At 40.5% G+C, this 24,764-nt stretch overlaps 1 protein-coding gene across 1 annotated transcript in view; it reads left to right on the top strand.

The window, feature by feature from the left end:
- Positions 1–24,764, top strand: part of FNDC3B (fibronectin type III domain containing 3B) — a 212,461-nt gene that overhangs the window by 40,601 nt on the left and 147,096 nt on the right. The window contains exons 2-3 of the mRNA XM_062602994.1: positions 753–891; positions 9,325–9,400. Coding sequence (XP_062458978.1) covers positions 781–891; positions 9,325–9,400 — 187 coding nt within the window. The 5' untranslated portion in view covers positions 753–780. The remainder of the gene's footprint in view (positions 1–752; positions 892–9,324; positions 9,401–24,764) is intronic.

Below are 24,764 nucleotides of genomic sequence, written 5' to 3' on the forward strand. Positions count from 1 at the left end.
TCTATGATTCTGTGATTCGCTAAAGAACTGGATTATTGCCCTATAAAACAGTATGATGTTACTCTTACTGCTGAATTAAGACTTGTTTTTACAAAGCAATCTCCCTGTGATTTTTAGTGGTGCTTACATACCACATCAATTAGCTGTGAAGGGGGACGGTGTGCTCAAACTGATGTGTGATTCTTCACAAATCTTTAAGAGAGACTGTCTTCTGTGTAACACAAGGTGTTCTGCCTGTGGGGATGTGCTGTCCCTCCCTGTTTTCTGCTTCACCAGAAACCTTGATCCTTTGGATCTCAATTAAGTAGAATTCAGGTGCCTGTTCTTTGTGCTAGAGGTGGCAGTTCACACTGTTTACAGGGCTGTAGCAACATCTAAACCACATGGATGGTGTAGTTCCAAGGGCTGTGGTAGCAAGCAGGATGCCAATTTTTAGGAACAGACCAGATCTCCCTGAAAACATCTTGGAGTTTACCTATTTCAGTGGTGTGATGAGGATTGGGATTGTAATTGTGGGAAAGAGTGGAAATCTGGCTAGTTGGGTTTTGGAAGTCTTGATTGGAAACTTGACATGCTCTCGATCTAACAGTGAAAACTTTTTTTCAGTGCCTCAAGTTCCTATATGCATCCTGTTCCAAAAGCAAGTGTCCTCTGTAGGTTACTCTCTTAGTGGCAAAATCCATGCAGATGCCAGTGACCTTCTGAAGTCTGAGTGGGTTTTCCAAGGTCTTTAACTGATGCTTCTCTTGCAGGAAACCCGTTGAGGAAAATCCTCCATGAATGTACGTCACAATGATGATGACCGACCAAATTCCGCTGGAGCTGCCACCATTGCTGAATGGGGAGGTAGCCATGATGCCTCACATCGTGAATGGCGATGGATCACAGCAGGTCAGTGAGCTCTGCAGGAACTGGCTGGTTTAAGTAAACTATTTCTGGGCCACCAAAGGATTCTGGATGGGGAAGAGGGTTTTCCCTAGGACTAGGGAGGGCAGAGTATTTCCTGGAAAGCAGAAATCTGCCCTTACAATGGCATTAAAAGCAATGCTTTAAGCATACTATTAAATTTAATGTGATTATTTGCATGTACTTTCATTGAATATAAAATAATGGGATTGAAATAATGGCTTTAAATGCTACATATTTGAGAGCTTTGTGGAAAGTTAGTCTCATTATTTACTTGTACCAGCTGATGCCCAGACATCTTGCTATTATCTGTGATGGGATTTTAAGCAATGGAGAATTGAAGATGAGTCCTGTGATGTCTGCTATTCATTGCTTACCTAAATGTACTGATCCCAGCAACCCTATGTTTTATCCTGTGCTTTGTTAGAAGAAGAAGGGAATGGCAAGTTTATAGTTGCTTTCATATTTTTTTTTCTGGGAGATATTTTCTGATAAACTTGATCAGAAGTAGATAAAATGGTAATAAGACCATCATGAAGCCTTCATGTCAGGATACGGCCTGGAGGTTCAAGCAGATAGTTGGTAGGTTCCCAAACCTGTCATTTTGAGTTAATATTTCTCTTTCTAGAACATCTGCCCTAGCAGGTTTTTGGTGTCACTCAGTTTGATTCCCTCCTGATTCTAGCCATTTCAACCAAGGTATATCTAACCTGTCCTTCATGAATCAATATAAAATGTCATTCTCTTACTTCTCATACCCTTGATCATTTGTTCATCCTTCCAAGCTGTGTTTTGAGTTAGACCAACCTCAAGAGGAAGAGTAAATTCTGCTTTTCTTGTCAGCTTTTGTTTACCTATCTTGGTTCTCATTATAATACAGATTTTCATTGCTCTGATTTTTTTTTTTTGTAGTGATTTCTGCACAGTGTGCTTCAACTTGGAAAAATAAAAAAGAAAGCTTTTAATGGCTCTATTTAGTTAGTCCAATATTAATATGCTTAACTGAAGGAACAAGCTTGCTGATACTGGATTGGAGAATTGTTGTTTAAATACGCCCTTTTCCTTCTTGCTGGAAACCATTTATCAGGTTAGACTGTCCTGTGGGTCCTCCTGTATATCAGAAAGAATGAATGAAGTCTTCCGAGCCCTTCTTTGAGATGGGGCTCTTAAGTCCGATCTTTGAGTTTCCCCATCAGTGATGATTCAGAAGCCTTGCTTGGCAAATGCCTCCATTGCCTTTAAGCTAGCTTTTCATCTCATGTTTTGGAGTAAAAAGAATGACTGGCGTACTGGAATTGAAATACTTCTAGCTTTTGCTGTGCTATGCCAATATGACTCAGCAGAACAGTTCTGGGCCAGAGTCCGTTTCTGCATAAATGTTGGATGCTGCTTGTAGACCTCATCACCGTATCTCTTTAACTACTTGTAGGTGGAATACCAATTTTCTGTGAGACTCTTTTTGGCCTCTAGTCTGTGTGTGCCCTCATATGTTGCAAAGTGTAGCTGCCTTTATGCATTATCACTTTCATCCTGTCCCTGAAGGTTTAGTTGATGTCTTTGTTTAAAAGTACAGTTCTAAATGGAATGAAATTTTAGTTACTTGTAAGGCAGGAACATCCTTCAGATTAGATTCGCATAAGAATGACTTCCTTAGGAAAGGTGGTTCATATTACTCCATGGATAGGTGCTAATTTTATAAGGACATGTGTTTTTCCAGGGTGTAATTACAGTCCTTGTCTCTATTAGAAGTCAGAAAGCATTGTAGCAGAGCTGGTGGGAGACATGTCGCATGGTGTTTTCCAGACTGCGAGTGGCTAGTATGCAGACCAATGCCTCGTGCTGACAGTACTTGCTTCTGATGAGATGCTCTGAGTGTGCTTGCTGTTGCTTACCTTTATGTGTTACTGGATATGTGAAGCCTCAGCCATGCTGGCATGGTAGAGTTGTCCTATAAGCTGCAGCTGGAAATGCAGAGCTTCAGATTTTCTCAAAAGACCATTCTTGCATATGTAGAAAAGAGCAGACTGAAGATGGTGTAACACCTTAGCTTTACCAGCAGCCAGAGGGAGAGTGATGCAAAAGGCTGTTCTGCCATTAACAGTCCTGCACTGTAAGACAATTGCATAGAAACAGTCAATTGTTTTATCTTTCTGGGGGTAAGTGTACAGAGCAGAGCTAGGAGTGTCTGCTTGACAGTAATCCCTCTTCTCCAGACTACCCAAAATTGTGCACTGGCTATTTCTTTATTACTTTTTTTTTTTCTAATTAAGTTTCCCACACTTAATTTCCATTGCTGCTGACTGTATTTAATGCTTTCATGTCACTTCCAGAGCTGCTGCTTACTCTCTTTCTGCTTCTAATCCACTTGTAGCTCCTGTGGGGATTCAGGGAGTGATAATTAACCTTTTGGTCCAAGAATTTCAATGGTTTCCTGTAGGTACTCCACTGCAAGCACTGAAAAGCTTGGAGTATAAAGTGGAGGGGCAGGTCACAGTGCCATAGCACATCTGTACAGGATGGCAGGCAATTTAGTTCAGAAAGTTTTTATTTCAGCTTGGTTCACTCACTGTAGCCGCAATGGCGTAGGAAGTTGTCTGCTTGCCTGGTCTTTGTAAAGGTGTTTTCACCAAACCTTGTTTTTATACTGTTTGGCTCAAGCCCAGGCACTGTATGTAGTGCTGTGTGTGCATGTTCTTGTCTTTTAGGGCCACACAACTTTCAGTAAGGGAGACAAGAGTATGTCTGAATGAGGAACAAGATTTGATATCTTCTGGTAGCACAGTTATGTGCGCTTCGCAAAGAGGTTGATAGTGTTTAGCTGTACTTGAACAGCACCTGAGCTGAGTCAATAAACTTTGTGGCAAAATTTAGAGTTACTTCTTCATACTTTCTTGAAAATTTTTATCGATACTTGCAGAAATGTCCTTGGGGGGGGGGGGCGCTGTGTGGAAATATTTGCTCACAGGAAGCTTGTTTGGGAAGGAAATTGTTTATAACTTATATACATCTAAGATACCTGAGTTGAGAGGCATAAGTCCATAAAAAATGTCCATCGAGGGATGATGTAACCACTTGTTTGGAGTGTGTTTAGCTTGTGATAAATTAAGGGGTTCAGGATCTGCCACTTGTGGGCTTTGCTATCAGTAGCACTCATCATACACTGAATTACTTCATGCCTCTATTTTCAGTACTATGGAAAAAAAGGATAGTTAAGCCCAGAATACTATCATCAAAGTATTTATTTTTGAAAGTTACTGTTGTATTATTTAAGATGTAGCATGTTTCCTAGTTTTTCTTACTGAAGGGAAGTTGAAAGCATTCATCCTCTCTGTTCCTGTGCAGCTGAGATGTACATTTCTGGGAAGAATATTGCTCATAGAATGGTGCGAACTCTTTGGTCCTTCCTGCAGGACAGAGCTGTAAATTCATGGAGATCTGGGGCACAGTCTTTTAAAGTAGATTAGAGATTGGCCCCAGGAGATTAATTTATTTATTTTTTTTGTGTGTGTGTGTGTGTGTGTGTCCCAAAAAAAAAAAAAAAAAAAAAAAATTGTAATATATTCCACTGTAGAAATTGTAAATACAATAGATACTAGTAATTCATAGCATTTGTGAGGAACCTATGGCTGGACTGCAGGTCATACCTGTGATGCTGTGTGTGTCCCCCCCTCGCCCCCGGCTCTAGGAAGCATTTGTCACATTGAAAAGTGCTTAAGGCAAGGTTTTAATGAGCCAAAGCAGTGCAAGCAGCTGACCTTAGTAAGGAAAAGGTTCTCATAAAGTGAAAGTATTTTACAGCAAGCACTGTATTGTATTGCATCACATGGGTGCAAGTGAATGTATTCCCACTTGCTGCTACACTTGCTCTCACTAGTGATCTGCAGCAGAACAGCTAGCAGGTGATGATCTCTTTTGAATATGGATTTTCTTCTGTATGCTTAAAAAATAAACCAATACTGTACAAAATAGACAATAGCATGTGCTCTTGGTCCTTATCAGGTGACATTTTCTATCTTAGTATGAGACTGTTTACCCACATAGTATGTAGTTCATATTTAGCTGAACCTGAGCTTTAAGCCTGTGCTGGCCTTTGCTGGGAGGTTTGTTAGTCTCCTCCCCTGCTCCCAGCAGGCACAAGAGTCAGATAGTAGGAAAATGGAGGGACAGGAGTGTTGTGGGTTTACCTCATCATGAAAACTTAGTCTGGACATAGAGCAATTGTTGCCAAATTGGGTGTGTGATTATAAATATTTATAGTAACTATGCAACTTAGTAACATTATTCAGTCCTAACAAACATGACTTTAAATAAAATACAATAACATTCTTAAATGTAAAGTAAATCTACAAGTAAGTGTGTTATGGAGATAGCAAGCTGTCTCTCAGGATGCTGCAGGTAAGGCTGGGCTTCCACACTGAGTGGATTAAACTGCTAAAGCAAAGATCTGAGTACTTCTTAGGGGGAAAGAAAAAGCCTTTTTGGGATTGTGTTGCTGACTCCATACTTGCAGCTGTCACAAGCTCTAGCTTTTTGGATGGGAGAAGGCCAGGGGGCTGAAACAGGGCTGAAGATCATCAGACACTGGTCCCCACCCTCATGATGCTGCTGGCCAACAGTCTAGGCTCAAAGTGACTTTTGAAGTTACCTCTCTTCTTACTTCCATCTCATGAATGTGTGTCCTTGGGATGATGAATACTGGAAGAGATGCAGGGAAATTGTTTTCATTAAAATAGATATTATCCTTAGCCTTTTTATTGCTTTCCTCAGATTTTTAATTACAAGCTTCAGAAACAAGGCATTCTCATGAAGATTCTTTGTGTGGAAAGGAAAGAGAAAAGATGCATTCCAGGCTGCACACTAGGTTTTTGTTATTTAAGAGGATGTAGGGAAAAATAAATCTTTGAATTAGTTTGACATAGTGTGTATTAACAAAAGAAGTCACGGTGTGCTTCAGTATTATTTGTCCCAGGCAATTGGGATAAAATGGGGGTGATGGCTGGAAGATGCCCAGTATCTTATGCTTGCCGTGTCCTGGCTTTAATGGTTTGACCTCAACTCAGCAGCTTGTTAGTTGTTGCTTTGCAATTGCGAGCTCTCAGGGGGTTATATGTGGCACAGGATGAGTGCAGAGGGATTTAGGTGGTGGGGTGGATAACGGGGCAGACCCCAGCACCCCAGCTTTGGGCAGGGAAGGGAGGCTGGGGCTAAGCTTGCAGCCTGCTTGGAAGGGGGATGCTTGCAGTATGGAATAAGTGTGGAGTCTTGCCTTGGGAGCACCATGATTGTTGCTCCTGGGTCTGAGGCTACCCTTGGATATGCGTGCTCATGTGTTGGCTGTGTTCCCTTTGCATCCAGCACTTCCTCCACATCCAGTCCTTCCTTCAGTGTTAACCCACATCATTCATGTGTCAGCTATTCCTGTTTGCTCTTGAGATAGCTGATCTTCCCCAGCAACAGCCTGTTTTCTTCTGCTCCAGAGGTGGCTAATTTGGAGCATCACTGTAGAAGAATGTCTTTTAGTATCTTCAGAACTTCTCAAAACTGCTTTCCTATCCCACTGTAGCCAGAGGCTGATTTCTTCAGTTTAAGAAACCCTGCATAGCTGGAAGTGGCCTTTTCAGCTATACAGAGAGGCTTGGCGACTCAGGGCCTCAGGTTGTCTTCTTGCTCTTTGGCCTCTTAATTCTTCTAAAATTTTGCTTAACTGAATGAATTTCAGAAATGTTTGGTATTTCTTCTTCTGTAGCTGAAGAGCTCAGGACAAGATCCTGGGTGAAAATATTTTGTGGTCTCTTGTCTTCATTGGGCTGTACATAAAATTTAGGAAAAGCAGTATGGTCCCTACTCCAGATGGGCCGGGTAGAGATGGCTGTTGTTATCCTGCACCATTCAATAGGCAAATTTGTTTTTTTGCTCCCTAACCAGCGTAATCCATGTTTTGTGGCAGTAGCTGGTGCCGAGTTGGGCTATTTCCTCTTTTTTTTTTTTTTTTAATGAAATCTTTAAGCTGTTGTACTCTGTGAACTGACAGTGGCTGCCCTTCATTTTAGCCACCATAAGCAGCAGCTGTTATTAGAGATATTATCTTTTTTAAGGCAGAAACCCAATGATTTGTTTTCATAGCACAGCTACGGGGATGCTAATGCAGATGTATGCACTAGTGACTCATTGAAAAGACATTTGTAAATCACATCCTTTTGATAACTCTGAGGTAGGCATATGCCTTATGTAGGAATCCGTCTCACACAGCCTTTAAACAGTCTGCCATTAAACTTAACTCCCTGCTTTTGGGCGAAGATGGAGCTGTTCATGTATGAGACATGGATCTAGTTTGGGTAAGGAACATGGAGTTGTTGCAAGGTGTCCAGAGGAGGCCACAAAGATGATCAGAGTGTTGCATCACCTCTGCTACAGAGACATGCTGAGAGAGTTGGGCTTGTTCGGCTTGGAGAAGAGAAGGCTTCAGGGAGATCTCCAGGGAGCTATAAGCAGACTTTCAGTGCCTGAGGTGGCCTGCAAGAAATCTGGAGAATTTCTCACAAGGGCATGTAGGGATAGGATAAGGGGAAACGGCTTTAAAATGAAAGGGAGTAGATTCAGATTAGACATTACGAAGAAGCTCTTTCCTGTGAGGGTGATGAGGCAGTGGAACAGGTTGCCCAGGGAAGCTGTGGCTGCCCCATCCCTGGCAGTGTGCAAGGCCAGGTTGGTTGGGGCTTTGAGCAACATGGTCTAGTGAAAGGTATCCCTGCCTATGGCAGGTGGGGTTGGAATTAGATGATCTTTAAGGTCCCTTCCAACCCAAACCATTCTGTTCTATGATTCTGTGTATTCTAAGGAGTTGGACCAAGTTCTTCCAAAGGTGTAACATTGTGCTAGGGCATCAAGCATGTTAATAAATAACCAGCTTTAGAGATGTTGATTTAAACGTATAATACAAATGAGATAATGGGATATTTTTGTTATTCTTTGCATCTTTGTGTTCAGGTTTCTGAATTCTGGTTGGGATTTTTGTAAGCTGAATAACATTGCTTTGCTCTGCTCTTCTTTTGACCTGATGCCCATATCCTGTTGCGGATAATTCATGCCTATTCATAGCAAAAGCACACTTAAATGGTGTGACTTAAATGGTGATTGTTCAGAGGTTAGGGATGGGATGGCTTTTGCCTCTTATCTTTTCAGAACCATTTATTGTGCTCTGTATGCTGGATCAGATCCATCTTGTTCAGTGCTCCCCAAGAAGCGGACAAAATAATGGCTTTCATATGTCATTTTTCTGATTTCCAGCTTGTGCTTTAAAAACATTGCTGGAATAATGGGGTTTTGTAAGATTACTGTAATTCAAAGGTCATCTTGGTAATAATTATTTTACATATTTAGTTTAAGGAATTCAGAAACACAACATTAATTCAAATTCTGTCTTTCCAGATTGAGTGATTAAATTCTGCGTGCAGGTGTCCCAGAATATAAAGACCAGACCTAAATCTAGAGAGTGTTCACAAAAAGATAGAAATCTAATTTTAAATTCATACCAAAATTAAGCCAGATTTCTATCCAACTTCTGACAATGCAGAGTTAACAGAAGTGTGTTTAAAGTATTTGAGTAGAAGTTTTGCAAGTAAATGATCATGAGTTCCCAATGAAACTCTTCATTAAAGAAAGAAATCTAAGCCATAAGTTTTAAAAACATCATTTTAGACACCTGAAAAATAATAAAGATGTGTGCAGTGTGCACTGAACTGGGATATGTTTTGGTGCTCCTTGGTCTTTGTAACATTCCCGTCATGTGCAGAATTCAGCAATGAGAGACTGAGGTGATATTTTGATGATTTACAAAACAAAAATAATTGTTACTGAAGGAATAGCTTATCACTGGTTCTGTGTGCAGCAATTGAACTGTGTGTCTGTGGGTTTTGTTTAACTGAGGTCTGTTACGTGTAAGACTGAAGGATAAATTCTTAAAAATGTAATGTTATAAACTCCCCTTAGACTGCAAAAACCCTGTTGTTCCTGTGAACTTGAAATCCAGTATGGCTTAGTGCTATGTGTGGGAGTTTATGTGCTCTCTTCTCTTGTGTGCCAGTGCTCTGAAGATTTATATTCTTAGCTATCAGCATTAGGCTAAGTTAAACACGCTGTCAAGAGTTTGGTGGTGGAACCCAGAACCATAATTCTCACTTGCGCGCAACTGAGTTAAGTCTTTATTTCAGCTCTTAAAATTTAGATGAGTAGATAGACTTTTAAATCTCTACTGGCTTTTGGACCCTGTTGGTACCCAAAGATATGGTATGCCATTCTGTTTCTTCCCTCCCCCCCCCCCCATTTCTTCCAAAGTGTGGGTAACACAGTAGTTGGGTTGGGGAAATCTGATTTTTGAAGACCACAGTGAGACAAATGTATGCTTTTTTCTTTTCCCAGGTCTTTTTGGTTCAAGTTAATCCAGGTGAAACCTTTACAATCAGGGCTGAGGATGGAACCCTGCAGTGCATCCAAGGTAAGAGGGCACATGAATGTGTGGATGAGCACTGCTTATGTTGCAGAATACTTGTTCTCTCATCTCTACAAAAACACAATACAGAGTTCTGAAAATACAGCACTTATAAGAGTGAGAAGTTGAAGACATGGCTGCTGGACATATTATAGGACTTTAGTATCTCAGAATGAGTCATAAATTTCTTGAAAGTCCAGGAGTTTTCTCTCCGTTCAGTCATTTATCAGTATTTTTTATTTTTTCATATATGCCTACTTCCTTAAAAGCAAAGAGTAAATACAAATGAGAGATCCCAAGTTAGACTGAAAAGTAGTAACAAATTAAGTGAATATTTGTGGAGAAACTATTTTGTTTTAATACAGGCTTCCGGAGGGACAGAAAAGTACAGACGCTGCAGAATGCTTGGAGAAGTCAGACTGGTTTTGAGGAGAATATTAAATTGGTTCTTTAGCAGCAGAGCCAGTTAATTATGTAGTTTTGAATAAAAACACGTGAGCAGTCATTTGACGGCTGTTTTACCTCTCTCTAAAATTGTGCAAATATGATAAATGGTCCTTGTGGTTTTTAGGAGAGAGAGCCCACACAATCTTTTAACAGGTCTGAAGGGAGAAGCAACAAAGACCTTTCAGACTGTATATTATGTACTGTGGAAAGGTTTCTAACTAGTGGCAAATGCAGCTTTGAAGTGAAGCAGGTATTTCCCTAGGTATAACACTACCTACAGTAAATACAGGCAGGTTAAATCAAAGTTTAAAAGGAATAGACTTTGTGTAGCTGTACTGCGAATATTGTTTTCAGTGATATTTTTTGAGCTTATGCCGTTGTCTTAATTTTTTGAGAAGGGAGGTAGGTGTTGCTTCCCCTATCTTTTCCACATCTTGTACCATTAAGCAGCAATCTCAATGGGCTATTCGTTCAAAAGCCTTTGCTAAATGTAATGGGGGGAGGGGGAGGAGGGTAGAGAGGGGAGAAGTCCATTTAGTAACAATTATATAGCTAGTGAACTGCCCCTGTATTTTGACTGTGAATTTCAGCTCTATCAAGGCAGACTGTTCCTTTGACCACATCAAATACTAAAATTGTAGTGCTCAGAGGTAACTCTGCTTTTTATTAAAACTTGGTTTAGAAGGGACCCTGGAAGTCATCTTACCCAACCTTCTGCTGAAAGCAGGAATAGTGTCAGAGGTGGATGGGATTGTCCCCAACATCCTGAGTTGTGAAGCTCTGTGAAGATGGAGTATGCTCCTCGGAGGAACTGTTCCAAGGCTGCACCACTCTCATAGGGAATAGTTTGTCCTTTATGTCTCTAAAATTTCAAATCTTGGCGTCTCTTTGCATCTTTTTGGTGGCCCCCCCATTTAAACAGAGGAGGAGTTGGTGGTTGTTGCTTGAAATTTCATTCCCAGGGAATGATGAATTAATAGTTGTTTGAGATAGATGTTATAGAAGCTTCCCTGAGCACCATCCAGGATTCTTCAGTCCTGATGAACAATAATAGCAGCAATTTAAAACTGCTTGTTAATATTTATAGCCAACATGCTGTGTGGTAAGAAATCGGTCCACGTGGCAATTAACATAGGAATAAAGCTGGCTACTCCCTTTATTTTAAATGAATTCTTTATATTGGCTAGTACATTAAAAATTTCCATTGCAAATATAATTATGACACCATTTATTTATGATTTTTTTTTTTTCATGCTTAAAAGTGCTGTTCAGCCAGTGTATTTAAGTAAATGCAAGTTGAAACCTCCTGGTTCTGTATTCCGAGTAATTTAATATGTTTGTGCCAGTGAGGCTGTTTGGTACTCCTCAGCAAGTCTTTCATAAAAGTAATTTAGAATTTGTAGCCTAAGAATTGTCTCCTTTTTTTTCGGTAGAGCTCTGCAGTGTTGCCTGCCCAAGCACAAGTCTGTCTGTACACTCTGCAAGTTTGGCCTGAAAATTCTGATATTATTTTGATGCTAAAGCTTCAGCTCCTACTTTGTTACAAAATATTTGTGTTGCTGAAACAAGTACATGCTTCAAACACAGAAGAGCACCTGACTGTAATGTTAATAGTGATCTATTGCAGAAGAAACTGGAATCACCCAGCAAATATACTGAGATTAAGATTTGTGACAGTTCAGTTTTTCCTGGGCTCAGAGGCTATTGAAGACAAGGTTATTTTGTGGCCACTGTTTTTGGAAATTGCAACCCCCCCCTTGCTCAACAAAACTTATAGTGTCTTTATTTTATAATTTCGTGTGTTAGAGTATTCAGTCGGTTTAAAGGTTAATGTGTTCCGTAGATGTGGGGTAGCATTCAGACAATAATGATGCTTTTCCTTTGCTCCCACATTCCACTATGATTAGCAAGCTGTGGAATAATTTTAGCACTATGCTAAGGCAGCATGTATGCCTGTTAGCTTGTTGAATGGATGATACTCACTTTTTCCTTACTGCCATGTGTTCGGTGTTATGACAGAAGTTGTGCTTGATAAATAGAATTAATTTGTGTTCACAATATGAAGGACTATTTCATAATAAATTCTCTGATTCCCCTGAGTGCAGGAAGAGTGAACACTGTTATTAAAAACTTGAGATGTCATGACTTGGTTACACTAAATGCTAAAAAATCCTATATCCTATTCTTCAGGATATACAAAACCTGCTCTTTTCTTTGGCCTGCGTCTGTTCTGCAGAGGCAGGTAACTTTGCTTATGTAGAGTGATTTTTTATTTTTTTTTTATTTTAATTTTTACCTTTTTTTTTAATTTAGTTTTTATTTTTAATCTTTGTGAAAGCTTTTTTTATATGTGTCTTTTTGAGAAGTTTGTGCTCCTGGAGCCTGTTTTGGATGTCCTGTGAAACCACCCCTTTGTATCCAGGACCCCACTTGGCTCCATGGTGTATCTGGGCCTGGGTGATGATTGTATGTGTTGGAAGACTGATGTAAAGATAGCAGAGAGAAAGAAGACTTGGTGAATCTTCATTTGTCTTCTCAAGGTTGGAAGAAAGACACTTGTTGGAGGAGAATCTCTGTGGAATACCCTGTTTTAATCACCATGAACTGTAATTAGCCACTAATTGAGTAATTACTGTTTCAAAGCAGAAAGAATAGATTCATATTTAACCAATATTTGATGTTTTTGCATAGTGGGGAAATCCTAAATACAAGAACTTTTTCTAGTTCCTCATGGTTTTACGAGTAAGATAGTCGGTGAAAATTCCCAGCTGAACTAAACTACACCCCTAAAATACTGCAAAGGTGGAATAAATGTGTACTTTTAATTGAATGTGCAATGTGTTACCGCAAGTTCTCTCTTCATTCCTGTTTCCTATTTGCATGTAGCTGGAGGTGACTTGTTTAAGATGTTGATTTATAAGTCCTATTTATAAGTCCCCATGGTGGGGAGCTGGATTACTCGGCTTATGGAAATGGTGGTGTCTTGGAGAAGTTTAGCTGGTCAGTGAGCATGAAGAGGGTCTGTGGTTTCCTTGAGAGGTCAGATTTAGAGAGACTGATAAATCTGGTCTTTGCAGAAATTAGCCATTGAGTACAGGTCTCCATGGCACAGTCCACACATTGAGTTACTTAGGGAAGCATCTGTGTGATTCCCAGTGCTCTCAGCAGGACTTGCATTATTGGCTGACTTTTTAAGGGTTTGTTTTCTCCATCCCAATTAATAGAAGAGATGCTGTAGTATATAGTGAAGTTGGAAAGTGCTTTGAGCAACCTGATGTGGTGAAAGGTGTCCCTTCCCATGACACGGGGTTGGAACTACGTGATCTTTATGGTCATTTCCAAACCACACGATTCTGTCATTCTATGTGACTTTTGTAACCTTTATAACAACCATCAAATAAAGGAATAAAGAAAGGAGATTGGGGAGGAAGGGAAAATGGGGCTGAGAGGAATATTTTATTTTTTTTTTTTTTTGGTAGTTGCTAGAAGCTGAATCAAGTAGAAGGCTGGAACCTGATGCTGCCGATGTGGGCAGAAGGTGTGCTCTCCTGGCTGCCTAGGCTGTCAAACAGTGGAGCCCATGCTGAATACTGGGGCTGGCCACCTGACATCTGTTATGAAGTAGAACTGTAAAGCACATCCTTTATTTGTGTGCAATGGGATGACCAGTCTGTGTTCCTTTTAAGCCATGTGCGTATTAATGACACAGTAGTAGTATACTTCATCCAAAAATGATGATATCCCTATGGAGCAGGGGAGGAAGACCCCTCTCGTCCTGTGCTACCAGCCGCTCTTGCTGAGGTTTGGGCTCTAACTGCAAAACTGTACCTCCATGAGTGGTTAAAGGGATTTGGAATCTTAATTCAGTATTTTTGAGAGATGAAATGTGTATATGTGCTGTATCATCAGTATTTTAAAATAATTTAAACTATATAAAAAGCTCTTTTTACACAGTTTTGACAGATAATAAATACTTCATAAATACGTCAATACTTCAAATACTTCATTTCCTTTTTGTGTTTTTCCACTTACTTTTTCACAAACTCCGGACTTGACTGTTGCTAGCTCTGCAAGGAAAGGGCAAGGCATATCCTCACCCATTTCTATGCTCAGCTATAACCATAGACTTTGCATTTCCTTTATATGAAAGATTGCTTCCAGGTAGTGCTTTGGGGTAACCACACTAAATGAAATATGGAAGAGAGGGAGGACCTGGATCTGATCAACTGCAGAATGGAACCAAAACAGCCCCCCTATGTTTGGAAAAAAGATTATTCTGTTTTCTGATTTTCAGAATAAATAGATTCCAGGTGAATCTGATGTGCTCAGGAAATTCCCTTTTCCCTCGTGATGGATTGAAAACTGGTGTTTTTAGCCAGTATCTTAAGATCTTTTGTAGGAACTTCAGTTGCTGCGTGAGAGTCATGTCATATACTAAATTGCTTAAAAATACAGCATTTTGTTTGCAGTTTGGGGCAATGGAGCTGTGCCCAAGAATCTGATGAGTACTTTTTCATCCTGGAAGGCAGTAATGCCAAGCTGTCATGCACACTGTAGTATGAATAATACTAACAAAATGATTTTTCTGGTTCCACTTGTACTTGCTTGTCACCCACATATTGAAAATACGTATGTACGGAGTATGTAGGCTGAATAAAATGTCTATCCATTGGTCGCACAGAACTGCTTAGTCGTTGTTAAATGTACTTTTTGTTGCTATCCATCTAAACGGTATCTGAGCTGCGTTGCATTTTCTGCCACAAGCAAACCAGACCTAATTTTCTGTTCTGTAATTTTATGTATGTGCATGTAGCATGCAAAAAGCCTGTGACAAAGATGGAGAAAAGAACAGGTAGCAGAAAAGCATCTGGTGTGATAAAAATTTCAATTCCCAGTATATTCTGTCTAGCCCATGCTGTTGAAAACACTCTCTTAAAACTTCCTGTAGTCTTTGTTCAGTGTCACAGCACTAGGTTTGGAATAGTGAAGCACAAAATTTGTGTGTGAAGAAAATAGATATGCTAATGAGGAGAAATTATGCTTTAATTCTAGCATAGCACAGGTGACCAAGGTTCTGCATTAAATGGGCTTTTGCTTTGTGATGTTTTCAGGGACAAGATACAGAGGTGTAATTGCATGGAGAGTTTGTAGTTACATTTAAGCATGAATATCCATATAGTATAGACATGGATCTGAATTGCCTTTGGGTGGTTACATTTTGAAATGAAAACAGGATACTATGCGTACATGGTTCACTAATACTGGTATTTGTTTCAAGTGATGCTTTCAAGTGCTTTGCCATTGGTGCTGGACTACAGCACTGCAGGGCCCTTGCTTGTTCCTCTTTTGTAAAACAAAGAATTCAAGAATTAAATTTTGGTGCTGCTGTTCCTGAAGCTCTGAAAGCAAGTAACTCAAGAGAAAGGCCAGAAGTATGCTAAAAATTTAGCAGTGGTTTCTCAAATGAAAGATTTCCTGGAATTATTAGTCCCTTAAATTGGTGTGTGGGTGTGGTTTGGTGTGGTAATGCAAAGGAATGGATAATATTAAAGGCTAAATAGATGTAGATTTATGTAGGAAGAGTGTGTATGTCAGGGAAATAAGGCTGTTCAGTCTAGTCTAAGCAAACCAAAAAAAGTCTTCATTATTTTTCCCTTTAGTATGAGATTGGAAATGAGGAAGTGAGTCAGTTTCTTGGAGGGAAGGGAAGAGTTGAAAATAGGTGGGACATCATGTAAGAGCTGAGTGATAACTGTGGGGTGTTACTGGGGAGGGGGTGGGGGGATGGAGGCATCAAGATGAGAGTAGCGAAGGGCTTGCATAAAGGAACTGGGGAATGTTGGATCTGAGATTGGGATGGAAGAAGCCTAAGGACATGGGACAAAAAAGTGTAGGTTCAGGTAGCTGGCTGGTTTTATAATGCTGCAAGCTTACCTGTTCCATCAGCTGCAGAGAGCACCTCCCTCCATGGCTCTGCAAGTGCAGAGGCTGATGATAGGTTGCTTATCAGTGTACATGGCTTGGTTTTAGCTTGAGATGAAGTAACAGCAGCACCCAAAATCATGTTGTTTTGGAGGAGTTTCCAGAAGGCCGGAAATATCCTTTAATCAAAGGGCAGCTGGTGACATCTGAGGAGGAAAGTACACTGGACACTCAGGCAGCTGCTGCCTGTGCACTGGTGAGAGCCAGGGGCTGGTATCTTGTTTTCCCTCCATAGTATCTCTTGAATTCTTGGAATTTGGTCCTTGGTCAAGTTTACAGAAATTAATTCATGACTGTTTTCAAAATGTGCTGCAAAGCATTTCCTTGATCAGAACACAGAATTCTGCAAAGTGGGAAGAAATGATATCCTCTTTAGCATGCGTGTCTTCTCTCTGATGCTGGTTGGGTGTCTGCATGAGGTCAAGCACGCTCCTGGGAAGCATCTGCCAGGGTGCACTGGAGCAGGACAGGATGAACACGCTTTGGCTGTGTCAGGGAACGGAGAGTGAAATACAGTCTCAGCTCAGATGTTTTTTTTTTTTTCTTCTTGTTTCTCTGAAGTGTTTTGGCTCTTTCTGCCTGCATGGTGGTGTGCAGACTGGCTACATGTTATAGAAAACTTTCTATAGGACATGTAGTTTCAGTTCAGGTTGTTTTGGTCATCTGGGTTTGGAGCAAAACAGTCTGTGTGGTGGTGTTTTAAAATACATCTTCTCTTTTGGTATTAAATAGCCTTTGCCCTCTCTTTATTAAATTTTGGCTGATATTTTTTACAGTAAGGGCCCTTTAAACCCTAGTATGTAATACTGTGTAAATTATTTACATAAAGACATAATTTTTATTGCTTATTTACATCATCTTACTTGACTTTCTGTTCAATAAACCTTTGTTGTGTTGGCCAAAATACTTGTTTCTTCTATCAACAGAGTCAGTATTATCCTTTAGAGGCACTGTCACCATCTTACAGCTTTGGTTGCTTCAGTGTGTTGGCAGGTTCAGCTAGGTAGCCCTGGCATGTCCCCAGATCTGGGTTCAGTTGTGCCCTTCCTCTTGGGATATTATTCATGGTGTCCTCCATAGTTTTTCAAAGACATAGCTATAAACCACTAGTTATTAAAGCCTAACTGTCTAATCATAACAGATGCTGTTATTTTAGTTTCTCATTGTTGCCCTGTTATTAACTAGAAAATAACAGTTTGCAGCAGAGCTTTTTATCCTGTGTTATTTTTGGTGACTCTACCTGCATTTCAGTTATGGGTCATTTTGACCTTTTAGTGTTTGGTCACCTTAGTAAAACTGAGGTCCTGATTGTGCGTCACTTATTCCTTCCACGTGCAATAAATAACTTTCACATTTTCATACTTCTGTGAAACTTGTTTTGAAATCTTTTAAGAGAACAGAGAGAGCAAAGGGATGTGAACTCAGAATAGATGTTCCCTCCTTATTGTCAGTAAGATCGTAGCAGCATTCTCCTTTTATCTCATAGGTTTTGTTTTTAGCACACTGCAATAAAGTATAGGAAACCATGTAAGAAGCCAGAAGTAAACAATAGGATGCTTTGTTTATTGTGTGAATCATCTTAGCTTCTCCATTTTAAATCTGCTACTGCTAAGAATAATCATGGAAATTTGTTTTTGCATGTGTGCAGATTAAATCTTGAATAAGACGCACCTGCATTACTGCATTTGCTGTATGGAATATCTAGTCCTTTAAAAATCCATTTTGAACAAAATATAGTGAATTGGTAGCTATTATTTAATGTAACTCCCCTAACAGAAGAGGAAAGTAAAAAGAAGAAACTTGATACGTAACTAAATTGTAATTTAGCTTAATCTTCCTAAATCCTCAAGTTTGAATGTTTTACGGTACACACTGTGAGGAGAGAAGGGGAGAGAAATACCATGGAAACTGGAAATATTTTTTTAAATGCTTTGAAATGTGGAAACTCTAAGCATTTTGGAAGAACCTTTCTAATGGTCTGTGTCCACATATGCTTGGAGGGATGGCCGCAGTCTTTCCTGACCCTGCAGCCTCTTCCCTGGGAAAGCAGGGCTCTGCTGCCTGTGGAGCTGCATGCCTCTGCTCCAGCCAGCCTGGGATGTGACCTGGCAGCCTGCACTGCGTCCTGCTGACGTGGCCTCCCAGCAGAGAGGCAGGAGCTCAATCATCGGCAGGATGAGAAATGAATTAAGACACCAACTATTCCGTTTTGCAAGTATATAGAAGAGTGTCCTGCTTCATAGCAGAACAACACGTAAACGAGCAGAGGACTAATAGTTCATGACGTTTGTCCTATGGTAAAATGAAATTATTTTGTATATATGTATTTTTTTTTTTTGAATGCCTAAGAGTCTGCTGCTGGGAAACACATTTATCTCTAGAATTAGGACAGCAGACTTAAAAGACAAATGTGAGAACATATGGTCTGGGCTATAATTTCAAACTTTTTTTAGTTTTGTAAATATGCGGGAGTTGTATTTGGGGTTTGTGTCTGTCCTTATTTTACTTGTCTGTGTGTATTTATATATATATATGTATCTATGTCTGAAATGATCATTAAGTGTGGTACATTCAGACCAATTTGAATGGCATTTGGAAAGGCAGTGTCTCATACCAGCATGCTATCAATATCTTACCCCAAAACACAGAGAACCTATGTGAATCCATCAGTATCTGCAGGAATGCTGTAGTTGTCACTGTCGGTCCTGCTCAAATGCAAATAAATCCTCCAAGTGTGGAGGACATTCCAGTCAATGGTGTCAGGATTTTAAAATCCAAGATCCACATTCTTTACCCAGTCAGCTCGGACTACAGACATTGCAAATACATTAGTCAGTGCTGTTAGTTTTTTTTTTAAGTGTATTACTGCAGCTGTAGTTCCAAGTTAGTAAAGCAGTTATATTCAACTTAAGTAATCTGAAGCAATTACATTTGTTGACCAGAAGAGTCAAGAAATTGTTCCATCAGCCTTACTAAATTCCATTACCACTCCTCACAGGCAAATGTGTTTGTTTTCCTGTACTTTTTATTCTTTATCCTTTTTGGCTTTGGTTCATGTTTATTTTGTATATGCAGTGAAAACTCTTCATGGTGCAATATGATGTTAGATAAAGGTTAGCATTTACAAAATAAAGCTGGTATGAGCTTTTACAACCAGGAATAGATTGTTGTATAATTTTGTTGGAAAACCTTACCCAGTTTTTCAGTCTCCTGGGGAGTTGAAAAACCCAGGGAAATAAGGAGAAGGACACTAAGGAGGATGACAAAAGTACAGGAGTCCTTACTTTATTATAGTGTGAGATTGTCTCAGATACCAACTCTGACAAGCCTTCAGGCATTTGGTGTGACATACAGTGGGCCAGTCCTCTTAGGAGGATGCAAAGTGAATTCTGGTAATTGAAGTCTTACCTGTTCGTCTTGCCAAGACCAAAAATAACTGGTGTGACAATTGGCATTAACCTTGATTTTAAGAGATTGTATTATCCAATTGAGATAAACAATTAATCCTCCAGGTAAGTTCTGCCACTGGCTCCTTCTACAAAGGTTATGCATGTGAATAGACTTAGCACCCTCAGATCACTTTGAGGAAGGACCTCAAGCTGGAGCAGTATAAATATCTTGTGTTTAATTTATTCTTTAGTTCAGATTTTCCGGTGGAGAAGCCATTATTGCTGCTCTGTCATGAATTTTACCAGAGTCTGTTGTCTTGAAAGTACTAGAGGTGTGTATTTAGCAGATAAGTTCTTCAAACACCAGTGTCTAAGGCCGGAAAACCGTTGTGCCATAAAAAACAGTGCTCTTTCTGCCTCTAATGGTATATTTTCTGTATTTTAGCATATCAAGAACTATTTTCTTGGAGGCAAGAAATACTATATTGTCCACTAAGCAGGTTTTGCCAGTTTTATAACTTCTAATAACTTCATATGCTCCACTGTGACTGCCTGAAATTTTCACAGCAAATATTTTTATATTTATCAAAAGGCTAAGGTGGGCATTTCCTTCTATGTAATCAGACTGTTAACCCAGGAAAACGGACATTAAGCAGCAGACATTTAAGTGCAAACATTTTTTGAGTTGCCCATTTGAGGGATGAAGAGGAAGATGAAAATAAGCTTGGTAGCAATTTCCAGATACACCTGGAACTTCACTTAGGGAACTTCAGATGAAATTCCTTCCCTGAGGGAGACTGAAGATGAATTATGTGGCAGCAAGGCAGACTGTCTCTCAATTAATTGTGAAATGAAGTTAGGAGATGCCGACTGGGGATGGAGATGAAGCACACTGTCACTTAAAGTCATGAAAAGGCTTTTATTGTTGTTATGCTTCTTATTTCTAATTTTATAGCAAATCTCAATTTGGATAAGAATTGACTTGAAATGTCTTGATAGTAAAGAACGTAAATTGGACTGTTTGTTGGCTTTACTTAATTTTAAGCTGTATTTATTCCCACCATAAAAAGAAGAAATCTAAAGTGGTTGTTGGAAGCTGTATCTGAATAAGTTGTTGGTTCTGCTACTGTCAGATTTCTTGGGTTGAGCAGCTTTCACTTTCTGAAAGGTTAACCTCTTCTATGTTTAGATCTAGTATGTGTGATCACATCCTTAAGAGTCTTATTTGTTGCTTCTGCACTAGCCTTTTTGTCTAGGGAGTGCAATATGGGGGGTTTGGTGCCTGTGGCATCAGTAGATAATTTTCTGTATCATAGAATCATAGAATCATAGAATAGTTAGGGTTGGAAAGGACCTTAAGATCATCTAGTTCCAACCCCCCTGCCATGGGCAGGGGCATCTTACGCTAAATCATATCACCCAAGGCCTTGTCCAGCCTGGCCTTGAACACTGCCAGGGATGGAGCATTCACAACCTCCCTGGGCAACCCATTCCAGTGCCTCACCACCCTAACAGGAAAGAATTTCTTTCTTATATCCAACTTAAACTTCCCCTGTTTAAGTTTTAACCCGTTACCCCTTGTCCTATCACTACAGTCCCTAATGAAGAGTCCCTCCCCAGCATCCCTATAGGCCCCCTTCAGATACTGGAAGGCTGCTATGAGGTCTCCACACAGCCTTCTCTTCTCCAGGCTGAACAGCTCCAACTTCCTCAGCCTGTCTTCATAGGGGAGGTGCTCCAGTCCCCTGATCATCCTCGTGGCCCTTCTCTGGACTTGTTCCAACAGTTCCATGTCCTTTTTTTTATGTTGAGGACACCAGAACTGCACACAATACTCCAGGTGAGGTCTCATGAGAGCAGAGTAGAGGGGCATGATCACCTCCTTCGACCTGCTGGTCACGCTCCTTTTGATGCAGCCCAGGATACGGTTGGCTTTCTGGGCTGCAAGCGCACACTGCCGGCTCATGTTCATTTTCTCATCGACCAGCACCCTCAAGTCCTTCTCCTCAGGGCTGCTCTGAATCTCTTCTCTGCCCAGCCTGTAGCTGTGCCTGGGATTGCTCTGACCCAGGTGTAGGACCTTGCACTTGGCATGGTTAAACTTCATGAGGTTGGCATCAGCCCACCTCACAAGCATGTCAAGGTCCCTCTGGATGGCATTCCTTCCCTCCAGCGTATCAACCGAACCACACAGCTTGGTGTCATCGGCAAACTTGCTGAGGGCGCACTCAATCCCACTGTCTATGTCAGCGACAAAGATGTTGAACGAGACCGGTCCCAACAGCGATCCCTGAGGGCCACCACTCGTTACTGGTCTCCAGCTGGACATTGAGCCATTGACCACAACTCTTTGCGTGCAGCCATCCAGCCAGTTCTTTATCCACCGAGTGGTCCATCCATCAAATTGATGTCTGTCCAATTTAGAGACAAGGATGTCATGTGGGACAGTGTCGAATGCTTTGCACAAGTCCAGGTAGATGGCATCATCTGCTCTACCCCTGTCCATCAGTTCTGTAGCCCCATCATAGAAGGCCACCAGATTGGTCAGGCAGGATTTCCCCTTAGTGAAGCCATGTTGGCTGTCACCAAGCACCTTGTTTTTCATGTGCCTTAGTATGCCATCCAGGAGAATCTGCTCCAGGATTTTGGCAGGCACGGAGGTGAGACTGACTGGTCTGTAATTCCCCGGGTCATCCATTTTCCCCTTCTTGAAAATGGGGGTTATATTTCCCTTTTTCCAGTTGTTGGGAACTTCACCTGACTGCCACGATTTTTCAAATATGATGGCCAGCGGCTTCGCAACTTCATTTGCCAGCTCCTTCAGGACCTGCAGATGGATTTCATCAGGTCCCATGGACTTGTGCACGTTCAGATTTTTAAGATGGTCTTGAACCAGATCCTCTCCTACAGTGGGTCGTGTGTCACAAATAGTTTCATTAATATAGGTTTGAAGAATAGATGTTATTAACAGAAACAAATGGCCAAGTCAGTGAAAGCATCACTGGCTTCAAAAGGAAAAAAGGAAATGAAAATGTCCACTCAACCACATTGTCCAGTCTGGAACTGCATAACTTTGGGCAACCTCAAAGGCCATCAAGTGCCTCAAGTGCCATCAAGTACTATCAGTATTAACTATCTAGAAACTAAGTCTAGAATCTGAATATGTATTCTAAAATATTTAAGGTCAATATAATAGAAATAAACACACCTACATGTTTCATTAATTTAAACACCACAAAACTTAATTTTAACTTTTCCTTTCTTTATGGGATGGGTCAGATACCTTCAAATACTACTTAAAAATCAAGCTACTCCTGGAGATGAGTGGGGTTTTTGTTTGTTTTGTTCTGGATTGGTTTGGTTTTTTTTTTCCAGTGTTCAGCACAAGGCCAAATTCTGTCATGTTGCGTGCAATTTATTTTTTTACTATTGTACCCCCCCGTGTGTTATAGCGTAAAGCTGCAGGGTTCTGCGAGTGCGGTGTTTATAAAGTGTGTTTGATTACTGCTTACAACTTCTGCTGCTGTTAACAACATTTCTGGTGCTGTGGGCTTCTGATTGGGTTTGTTTTTTTTGTTTGGTTGTTTTTTTTGTGAGCTTATCCCTCTTATTCCTGTTGGGGGTGGAATGGGGGAACATTTGAGTGTAGGTGGTTTGTCAGAAGCAGTGCTTTCTCCTCTTGGTTGCTGTTAGTTCTCGGACAATATCCTCCATAAAAGGTTTTCAAAAAGATATACCAGCACAGAAGCATGTTAACGTGCTGTGCATGTAAAGCATTGTAAGTTATTCATCAGCAAGATTCATTTTTTTTTCTTCTGTCGAGTGAAGGGCTCGTGACCCTGCAGGTATGAAAGAAGAAAGATGAGTAACCCATGCAGAAATCCTGGTGTAAGGCTTTGCCCGCAAAATGTATTCTTGTTACATTATGGGAAAGCTTCACTACTGCCAGTGCTGACCAGGCAAGAGTCTTCTTTATTTTAGCTCAACATAGTTGGCTTGTTGTCCCTACAGCTTTCAAGAAAAGTTTCCTAAGTAACTGTGTAGTCTGTAACTGTTGCCTGTATCCTATGTATCCGGACTTCACCTTTTAAGTGATGTACATCTTAAGCAAGGCTATGCTGTGTTAGAAAAATGCAGCCTAAAATTCTTAGAAACTCATATGCTTTTGACTGTCATGCCTGCTGCTGCTAAGGGTCAGTCTCTTCAAATGCCATCTTGGTTAGGTCGTTACAGATGACCTTGGCGTAACATTATAGAATCATAGAATCATAGAATAGTTAGGGTTGGAAAGGACCTTAAGATCATCTAGTTCCAACTATTTTTGTCTCAGCAGACGATATTATCTCACCATAACATTTTTTAACATTTCTAGCTGAATTGTCTTGAATGTTGGAGCTGTGCCTGGAGAGGGGACTGAAACACAATGCTGGTCATTCTCAATTGTGCGAGCCAGAGCCTTTGAGTTTGATGGGAAGTAGGGTGGGAGGGAGAAACTAATAAGGTCTTTCCAGTCTGGTTCCCAACACCTGTTGAGACTTGTATTCGCTCAAACATTTAATTTCTAAACCAAGGATTTGTGCATGAGTATGTTATGTATGACTGATCTATTTATATGTGAAAGTATATGCAAATATATACAAATGTATACATATATATACATATATGCTTTTTTTTTTTTTTTTTAATGTGGTCATTTCATCACCTTAAGACTGTTATTCAGCTCTCCAAAGCTGCTCCAAGCATGGCTCTCCTCTTGGTGGAAGTTTTTATAGTGTTCCGTAATAGCATAGACATGGCAAGTGAATGCCGTTGGGTGATGTGCCTGCAGAATTTTCACTGAGGTGTCATTAAAATTACTTAACAAGTTAGAAGTAATTTTCCTCCCTTGAGGGAGAGTTCTGATATTTGGAGTGTTTATCAGTCATCTGCAAAATGGAATGAACATAATTGGTGGCTAATTGTTTGCAAGAACTGTAAAATACAATTACAAAGAGTTAAGCTGAAACCGATTGTGTTTATGAAATGTAGCATAAGAAATACTATATTAATCCTGCCTCAATACCAGGAAACGCAATTAGTGTAATTAAGACTATCATATTGTAATTTTTTTGGCGACTAGATGCTTTGGCAGCCTCTTTCCTCTTCCAGCGTGGTTGAAGCAGAGCACGTTCCTGTTGGCGGTTCCTTCTGCTGCCACTGCCAAGGGAGTTATAAAATTACTTTGTTTACCCGTGTCGTAGGACACGGGAGATGCGACTGCTGTTGCAGGAGTTTGAACACTATTTCCACTCATTTCAGCTACTCGGTTGTGGTCACAGTGTAATTTTACAGTCTGTGTTCATATGTGGTAAATACAGCTGGAAGCCCTGTCTGCAAGCTAAGGAGAAAGGAAGGTTTAGGGCTCCTCTGTGGTGTTTTCTAAATGTTCAGATTGCTAACTGGAGTTTCACTGGAGGTGCTCCTTGGATTGCAGTTTGCCACGCATGGATGCCAGTCCTGACTCAACAGCACGCAGGAGCCTCCACGCTTCATCCCGCAGGATTTTGGAGATT

The sequence above is a fragment of the Pezoporus occidentalis genome, unplaced genomic scaffold (genome assembly GCF_034315485.1).
Source record: "Pezoporus occidentalis ecotype Australia unplaced genomic scaffold, CSIRO_AGI_Poc_V1 ctg8, whole genome shotgun sequence".
In the NCBI taxonomy this organism is placed as follows: Eukaryota; Metazoa; Chordata; class Aves; order Psittaciformes; family Psittacidae; genus Pezoporus; species Pezoporus occidentalis.